Here is a 9,390-nt window from a genome sequence, read left to right on the forward strand (position 1 = left end):
GCCAATCGTTGTAGCACATACCAATGTATGACATTCCACATTTCACCTTTTTAACATAAAAAAAAAAAAAAAAAATATAACTCGAAACAAAACTGCAGGATACAGCACTCAGGATTATAGGGGTCTGCTCCACTTTCGGAGACTTAAAATTGCCTTTGCGCAGAAAGACCATTGCAAAAAGGAAATTAAAAAAAACGTGTATGCGAACGTATGCATTTATATGCATGCCCAGCGCAAGCGCAGCTGCATCGCCAAGTCGGAAGTGTGACTCCTCTCGCCAACAGATAATAGCAGTTTTCTACGTCGGCAAGGGAAACCGCCCTCCTTGGCGTGACACAACTTTTTTCTCGCAGCGAGTCAGTAGATTGGTCGACCATCCGATTGATCAACGGGGGGAGCAGTCCACAGGGTGAACAGTCCACTCGGTTAATAATCAACCGGTATAACAGCCAAACAGCCGAGCAGCAAAACAGCCGAACAGCAAAACGGCAAAACTGCCAAACCCCCCCTCTGGCCGCACAAATTTGAAGAAGTCTTCCCAGCCAAATGATTACATAACAGTTCACAAAATAAATACGAAAAAGGAAAGAAAAAAATCTTCAAAGTTCTTTTGGCCCCCCCTTTTTTTTTCACAATCATCTTATTAACTATGGTAAAAATTGAAACATTAATACGTGCAAGCAAGATGTATTATACAAAATTGCAAAAAAAAAAAAAAAAAAAAAGGTAGAAGGAAAAAATTGTCTTTATTCTCCTTTCTGCAGTGGAGTTTTACCAATTTTAATAATTTCCTGGGAAGAGACTTTTTAAACATATCCGAACCGTTCACGGAAGAATACACTTGCTATCCTGTGTCATTTATTGGGAAAGATGACATGGAAAATGGAAACAAAAGTAAAGGCCATTTTGTGCTGATCGTGCTTACCCAGCAGTGCTAACAGATGGACATTGTCAGCTCAAACCCACTTCGTCAGGCACAGCACATTTGCATGCATGATAAACGAATTGGGTGAACCGCCTTAAACGGATTATACTACATGTTGAAAATGATTAACTGTGTGAGGGGCATGTTTAATTTCTCCGCCATGTCGTGCCACTCCTACACATTCGAGTAATTCATCTTCCCTTTCGTTTCGCTACCCCAAGTTATACTTCCACAGACTGCTCTAAATGCCCTAGCTAGGAGGCACATTTCATGGCCAATGCTGTTCGAAGTTTCTAACCCCTACACGGTAAGAGTCGTTTTTTCCTCAAGGGGTTTCCATCAAATGAAGCCAATTGAATGATGACCCCAAATGTAACAGAAGAAAGCTCCCTTGGACACACCTGTTTTGAGAGTTACTCACGGACAACCAAAAATTTTCTGTTCCAAATTGCATTATACAGGAGAAGCGCACACACAGTGGGGTTCTGGAGTTTATTTCAGACGAGGGGACGTGCCACATGCCATACTGGGTAAGGGGCGGTGGACTGGCGCGATGATAGGGCAGCAGTCGCCAAGCGAAAACGACGCGCACGCGAATGTGCAAATTTAATAGAGCACACATGAATGGTGTACCTATGCAAGATGCGTGTAAACGGCATCTCTTCCGTGCCCTTCCTTCGCAGATGATGCAGCAGCTATGCCTGAAGGAAGGAGACATCGTGAGAGTCACCAGCGTTAGCCTACCCAAAGGCACATTTGTTAAACTGAAGCCATGCTCGACGGATTTTATGGAACTCTCCAACCACAGAGCTGTGTACAGTTACATGGGTTCAGGGCTAAGGGGGTACCTCCTCTCCCCCCCTGGTCAACATGCAAATGTGTGTGTTGCTACATTTATAGCATCCGTTTGTGCATGATTTATTAGGCTGAAATGTGCAAAACGGTTTCCTTCTTTTTTTTTTTTTTTTTTGTCTCCATTCAGCCTTGAAACGGCCCTGCGGAATTACGCCACCCTGACCATTGGCGACAATATTGTAATTCACTACTTGGGAAAGACATACGAGATAAAGATTGTGGTACAGTTTTTTTTTTTTTTTTTTGGAGCAGCTCGGAATGGCCCAAGCGTGTGGGGGTCGACGGACCGGTTTTTAGCAACCCATCCCATGCGTCGCATCTACATATACACAACAATTTTTACGCACCCTTTCCTCGGCACACAGGACTTGAAACCCGCCTTCGCTTGCACTATTATCGAAACGGACGTCGAGGTTGAATTTGAGGAGCCAGTGGACTATAACAAAAGTAATCACACTTGCACGCACCAACGTTTGCATTTATTTCTGCATCCATTTTAAGGTAGCTAGCGCTACATACTTCGAATTGCACTCACATCACAGGTGTGCAATATGTAGAGGAGCCCGTGTCCGTGGAAGAAAGCGTAAGTGGAAAAAAATAAATAAAAATAAAAATAAATAAACTATGAAGGGGAGTCACGCCACTGCTAAGTGGACTCCATTTAGCATTAAAGGGATCTCCATACGGCCGTTTCGCGTGGCATTTGAGGTCACCCCCCCCTTTACTGCGTATGTACCTGTGCAAACATCACAAATGGGCTCTTAACTCGTTTTAGAAATTCAAAGGAAAGGGACAAAGGACGGATGGAAAAGTCTGTAAAACCAGTAAGAAGGATAAAGTCAAGCAGAAGCCTGTTGAAAATATGGAGCCGTGGAAGGATAAGCTAGTTGGAGGAGTCAGGGTAATCCTTCAAACGACCGTTCAATAATACTTCTTTTTAAGTAAATGCGATCCATATATAATAAGTGAAGTGTTAAAATATGATGCCAAATGACCCCTTTTTTAGACCAAGTGTGCCGAGTATGAAAATCTGCTAAGGAAGGGTCGTATCCCTGGAATAATCGGAAAATTTCAAGAACGAAAAAACTAAGAACAATCAAGGGGAGTATCCTTTTCTATACGTTTTGGCGCCTATCCTGATTTGCCTCCATTTGCTTACCACGCTGAATGGAGTTTCTTCCCTTCACATGCCATAATTCGAATTCGTGTAAATTTGTGTACTTCCCTTAAATTTTTTTTTTTTTTTTTAACGTCACCTCTGCGTATGCACAAATATTTTTTGTTAAAATGTGTTTTATGTATGCAAAACAACCTGCAACAAAAAAAAAAAAATGCGAAAGGGGAAAAACTACCCAAAACGACCCGAAAAATGAAAAGCCATTTCGGAAAAAAGAAAAAAAATTTTTAAGTCACCTCATCCAATGTGCAGAGCGAAAACAATTGCTTTAAAACTTCTCGCAAAAAATATAGAGAGAAAAAAATTCCACTGGCGTTATCGCGGTGTATCCATTAAGGTATGCGTTAACTGTAAACATTTGTGTGATCAGTTTTGGAAGAGTAGAACGCACGTGATAATGATAGCTTAACGCGAGCAGCGCTATTTGGAATCAAGGAAGAAAAAGAAAATAATAAAATAAAATAAAGTAACCTTTGCGACCCGCACTGAACGCGAAAGGGGATCCCCTACTCATCATCAGCAAGTCGTGAGAAGAACTAAATTGCATGAGGGAACGAGCATTAGAACAAGCGATGAAGTGACTGAACAGGCGAAGTGACGGCATTTCGCACCAACCGTTAAGGAAGCAAAAACGGAAGAACACGGTTAAACACCCCCATCATCCTCAACGAGCGATTTCGTAACTAGCGATTTCCCAACGAGCGATTTCTCAACGAGCGATTTCTCAACGAGCTATTTCGCAACGAGCGATTTCTCAACACGCTGTACGCATCACCTCACGAAGCGACCAGTCCAAACTTGTGTGCAACCCCCCAAAGCATCGTATCGCATCGTATCACATCGTATCGTATCTGAGTGGACCGCCATTTCCAGTAGACCAACCAGTTATACACCAAAATAAAATAAGGCAACCGTTTAAAATGAAGAAAAAATGTGAAGAGATAAAATTAAACTACTACACGTGCTTGAATAGCAGCAAGAGGAACCCGGATAAGTGTAGGGATGTGGAATCTGAACTCAGGGAATGCTCCAAAACGTAAGCACGCAAAAATAAATATATGCACATATGTTCATACATATATGTATATTTATGTACACGGGGCGGTTTTCTCTTTTGGACCAAGTTCAAGAGTAGAAGACCTCTTGAGCGTTTTCCGTAAAGGGACGAGGAAAATTAAAAAAGAGAGAGAGAGGGGGAGGCGTTGAGAGAGGGAAAAGGCGATAGAGGGGCGGCTAGAGAGAAAAGGCGATAGAGGGGTGGCTAGAGAGAAAAGGCGAGGACACACGTTGCCCTCCCCATTCGTGAAAACTGGCTTCCTAAACGTAATGAACAGGTCAAGTTGTACCCCCCCATCTTATGCACATATCATCTCGCCAAGTGTGCCAACCTACCTCCAACGATCACTCATCACGCTTCTCTTCGTTACGTCCACCACAGGACAGGGGAGTCCTACTGCATAGACGAGATTAACAACCTTATGGATTGCTCCAGGTATTTTTACGCTCCCCACAGAATGGGATCTGTACAAATGGGGAGAACCCATAATCTGACAACCGCATGACGCGTAATAGAATTTTCCGAACGAACATTTCGTATGTTCCACCCCGAAATGCAAAACGGGACATATTACAGCACATAGCTATTGATTCGTTTTGTTGTCCCTCAATTTATTAGGACCCCCGATCCCACAGCTTGCGCGAAGGAGTTTTTCCTTTTCCGCGAGTGCAACCGGCCGGATGGACCGCACATGCTCATAGAGGTTCTTTGAAAAGAGGAAAAGGAAGCAAAGAGGAAATGCACGAGGGGGCACACCTGCCTCCCCCTCCTCCACACACACATGTCCATGTGCATGCATACATACGTATGTACATTACGTGTACACCTACGCATGCATACTCACCTGCGCGTTTTCCCCCATCCCTCTTCCATCGACAGGACGGCAAATACGTAATTGCGAAGGAACACCTGGACAAGTACAACGTTAGCAGCGCCACCATAGGGCCAGTGGACGCCCCAGAAAGGGTCAATTCCAACACGGCGGCATTTCTGGAAAAAATGAAAGAAACTTTGCACTTAAAAAATTTTAAGGAAAAATTTGTTGCGTACAAGTGGTGAATGTGCGGAAGCGCGGTTATGAGAACAAGAGGAATTTATATCCCTCTAACATATTTTTTTTTCTCGTTTTTTTAAAAATGTAAGTGATGCACAAGTGGTGGGTGGGTGTTCCCCAGTTTCGCACAGAATGATCCCACGTGATCGCATGTGTGATGCGTGAAGCATAGGTGTACCACCCACATGATGCTCTGCATTCCTGTGGAAACCCCCCAAATGGAAAAGTCTCAACATTTGTTTAAATTTTGACACTTATGCGGTATGTAAGAGTTTTATACCCACGAATGCGTTGTTTTGCAGCGTCGGATTAGAATGCCCCAAATGAGGTGGATAGGGAAAAAAAAAAAAAAAGCTTTATAGTTGGATGGGCATAATTTATATAGTCCCTGTTATGCGCTTTTTTTTTTCTCTCAGCAACAGTGTAAGCTTATGCAGTGGAGTGAATATTCCCCTTTAATAAAATAAAAAGGGATGTATGCTCCTGTGGGGGGTGTCCATTCTAACTTCTTAAAGGGTTCCATACACCCATGTAAGGCTATCACTACGGTGGCTTAAGGTATACCTATGTAACACACAGCGATGGGCCGCAAAACTGCCACTACCTGCGTGGCACGCTTTCTTCACTTTGAGTGAAGATTGGCATTACGATTCACTCCGCTTTGTACTTCGCCCCGCTTTCCTCTTCGCCCCGCTTTCCACTTCACTCCGCTTTTTACTTCACTCCGCTTTCCGCTTCGCCCCGCTTGCCGCCCACATCACAGCTTAAACTTCTTGCTGATGATACCCTCGACGCCGTCCCGCTTTATAACCGCGTACTGCTCGTTGAAAACCTTAGACTTCATCCAGTTGACAATTTGGTACTCGGAAAACTTATTCTGCATGGCTGTTTTCATAAAAATTTGTAGGGGCAGGAAAACATTGTTTGGGTTCAAAATTTCCGTTTCATTTTCGGTTCCCGATTCGGCATCATTTTGGAAGGCCTTGGCAGATGCGTTTTTTAGGTTTTCCCGTTGAATCGTCTGTTGTATGGTTCTTCTAACCAATTCGCAAAGGACTTCATGGCCACCTCTGAAGAGAGCCCGGTACCTAGCGAATTCCTTACTTAACTGTTTGGCCACGGCGAACCTTTGACAGGATACATAAGATTCGAGTAAAGTTGCAATTGCGTAATCTACATCTTTGGAAACAATTTGTTGAGACAACCTCATCTTTGCATTTGCTTCAGCAATACGAATGATACTTTCGATATGTCTTAAGGTTAATGGGTATCCCCCTGATGCGCTAGCCTTTTGTCTAACTCGGCTATAAAAATTGGAAAGTTTTGCACTAATTTCTGCATAGGGCACATCTGACAAGCCCGGCTTACAATTGGTCCTTGCATAGATGATATACTTCTGCAGTAGGTCTTGTGGAATGGGTTCATACGCAGAAGATGAGACAATCACATTTTTTAAATTTTCAATCCTTTTCTGATAATTTTGTGTATTCTCCAATTTGGGGTGACTCAACTGATGATTCGTGACAACATACTCGGCCAGGTAAAAATCCTCGTCCACATTTGGAATATCTCTCAAAACGGTAATCAAGTCGAATCTGCTTAAAATGGGGTCTGAGAGATCTACATTTTCTTTAAATGTCAACGTTGGGTCGTATCTACCATATATCGGATTTGCAGCAGCTATGACGGCGCATCTCGCTCTTAAGGTCGTCACAATACCAGCTTTGGAAATGGAGATGGATTGCTGTTCCATGGCTTCGTGAATACTCACTCTATCCTTATCTGTCATCTTGTCAAACTCGTCAATGATGCAGATTCCTTCGTCCGCCAGGACTAACGCTCCTCCTTCTAATGTCCACTCGTTAGTTGTGTAATCCTTTCTCACTCCAGCAGTTAAACCAACAGCGGAAGCTCCCTTACCAGTTGTGTACACAGTTCTTAGATTGGTCTTATGAACATATTGCAACACTTGTGACTTTCCCAACCCTGGGTCTCCCAAAAGGAGCACATTGATATCTCCTCTGATGGTATGTCCCCCTTTGAAATTGTTTAAAATGTCTTTATTTTGAATTCCAAAGTTGCCGCTGTCAGTACTTTTTGCATTACTTTTGTCTCCCCCCTTTTGAACCCCTCCAAATAATGCATACGCAATTGACGTTTTGATATCTTTGTGTCCCCAAATAGCTGGTGCGATGGAGGTGATAATTCTTTCTCTTATGTTTGGATCTTTGGATAATTTCAAAATGTCCTTAATATCATCTTCTGTCAATTCGCTCAGTTGAATGTCTTCTTTTCTCTCTATATTGTTTGCTTCAATTTCGGTTTGTAAAATGGGGAATCCGTACTTAATGTTCAGTCCTATGTCGTACTTAGTTTTGTATATTCCTAGGACTTCTACTTCTTCTCCTGGTTTCACCTTATCTACTAAGTCCCCTGTGACTACCACTTCCCTTTGTCTGGGGGCCCTACCAGCTGGAACAGAACTGGGTGATTCTTGTAACGTAATTTTCTGAAAATCTGTGTAAGCCGTTTTTACTCTGTCCACTGAGAAGGTAGCCGATTGACAATGTGGGCAGCGCCTAGGAAGTACTGGTTTCTTCCCATCAGCAAAATAAATGGGCACTTCTGATAAGGTAGTGTCACAAGAATTACACTTCAGATACATGACTCTCAGTTTGGGCAATACATAACCCCTCTTTATACACACCCCTGTGACTTTAATTAATGTATTCAACTCGGTGCATCTTAAATTTCTTAACTGAGTAGAATAAGGCCAGTCTTTCAAAACGACTTTACACAATCTTCCTTTGTAAAGCTTTGGTGAAATCCTATAAGCCTCCACCATAAGGCATTCGTGTAGTACTTCTAATATTTGTTCTGGTTTAAATTCGATCCACTGTACCAAATTTTCACAATGGAATTGAATCAGATGTTTCGCTGACACGATTAGGGTATGCTTATCATTTAAAATCATCTTTTCTATTTTGTCAATATAATACTGATGAGAGTTGTTCATACCTTCCTCTTCATTTCCTTCTGATTGAATGGACTGGTCCAAATTTATGCCCATGGAATCTTTTAAAGAAAACTTATGCAGGAAGTAGCGAAAACAGGTGTCTGCTGCTTGCTGGTATCTTTCATCAAATATGACATCCTTTGGATTTACAGAGAGACATATTTTGGCGCTTTCCAAATTTGATAAATCAGGGATGTCTGTTTCCTCTGCTGAGAGATGCATATTTTCTCTCCTCTTTGCAACTTTTTCTGCAACTTTGTCAAAGATATCTTCCTCTTCATCATCTCCCTCTAGCTGATCTTCTAATGTTTTCCAAAATTTATTCTTTTCGTATTTCCCTTCCTGCTTCCTTTGCATTTGTATATGTCTTTCTGCTGCTCTTCTCGCTTTCAAGTTGTCTTCATAGTCCAGTTCGTCATCAATAAAATCATCATCATACTCGTCATTGTCTAGCCCTAGATTTCGGAGTTTTTGCATTTCCTTCTTTTCGTCGTCCACTCCGAATATGAACCCTTCATCCTCTTCAAACAGACTCTCTCCTTCCAGTTCCGCTTGTCTTTCTTCTTCGTTTAATCTGCCTTCATCGTCCAACAGGTCTTCTTCGTCAATGTCGTACTTGTTCGACTCTAAGTCTTCCTCCACTTTTTTTTTGTCCTGCGGTGGGGGGGGAAGCAAGGTAGGACAGCCAGGAGCCAGTCCCGGGTGGAGTTACATACATGCGGTGTTACATACATGCGGTGTTACATACATGTGGAGTTACATACATGCGGAGCTACATACATGCGGAGCTACATACATGCGAAGTTACAAACATGTGAAGTCACCCCTTGGTGAGGGCCATAAATATGCGAGCAGAGCGAAGATGCAAAAAAAAAAAATGGTGCACTCACACGTGCAATCGTTTGTGTCACTTTCCACGCTTATCAAGCATCTCTTGTATTACCTCCATTGCTGTGTGCAAAAGGGTGGAACGGTTTTTATTTAAAGGGGCACCTCAAATGGGGGTGGGTGCAAAACATCTGCTTTCCTTTTATTCCTGCTCTTGAAAGGTGTACACTCGTAGCATGCGCACCGAACAATTGTCACGTCCTCCAAATTTTAAGCTTTTCCCTTCTTCAGCAGTAATTTATTGTAATTCCCGCTTGCCTAGCAGCTTCGTTGCCTATCCCTGCCACTTTACACTGCTCGATATCAGTTCGTTACGGCTTTATTGGCACTCGGGCATTGCTTTGCACTCGCTCGCTTTTGTGCGCTTAGTGGTGTACATTTACAATTTTGTGTGATTCTTTTTTCCCTCTTCCCTCCA

General features: G+C 42.7%; 3 protein-coding genes across 3 annotated transcripts; 2 read left to right on the forward strand and 1 right to left on the reverse strand.

Annotated features, from left to right (window-relative positions):
* Positions 1-692: 692 nt before the first annotated feature.
* On the forward strand, positions 693-2,708 carry PCYB_133870 (ubiquitin fusion degradation protein; the record flags this gene model as incomplete). Its single annotated transcript, XM_004224412.1, has 8 exons — positions 693-894; positions 1,147-1,232; positions 1,387-1,455; positions 1,609-1,769; positions 1,908-2,001; positions 2,146-2,227; positions 2,323-2,363; positions 2,556-2,708. Coding segments are annotated over 8 exons (888 nt in total), but the record flags the coding sequence as incomplete, so codon positions are not given.
* Positions 2,709-4,395: 1,687 nt separating this feature from the next.
* PCYB_133880 (hypothetical protein) lies at positions 4,396-5,072 on the forward strand (the record flags this gene model as incomplete). The annotated part of the gene is made up of 3 exons (XM_004224413.1): positions 4,396-4,449; positions 4,633-4,717; positions 4,918-5,072. Coding segments are annotated over exons 1-3 (252 nt in total), but the record flags the coding sequence as incomplete, so codon positions are not given.
* Positions 5,073-5,825: 753 nt separating this feature from the next.
* On the reverse strand, positions 5,826-9,177 carry PCYB_133890 (DNA replication licensing factor MCM2; the record flags this gene model as incomplete). Its single annotated transcript, XM_004224414.1, has 2 exons — positions 9,028-9,177; positions 5,826-8,738 (listed from the first exon to the last, which is right to left on the reverse strand). Exons 1-2 carry the CDS (start codon positions 9,031-9,033, stop codon positions 5,826-5,828), a joined length of 2,919 nt encoding a protein of 972 aa, XP_004224462.1. The 5' UTR covers positions 9,034-9,177.
* Between the last annotated feature and the right edge of the window lie 213 nt (positions 9,178-9,390).

Source organism: Plasmodium cynomolgi, chromosome 13 (assembly GCF_000321355.1).
Source record: "Plasmodium cynomolgi strain B DNA, chromosome 13, whole genome shotgun sequence".
Classification (NCBI taxonomy): Eukaryota; Apicomplexa; class Aconoidasida; order Haemosporida; family Plasmodiidae; genus Plasmodium; species Plasmodium cynomolgi.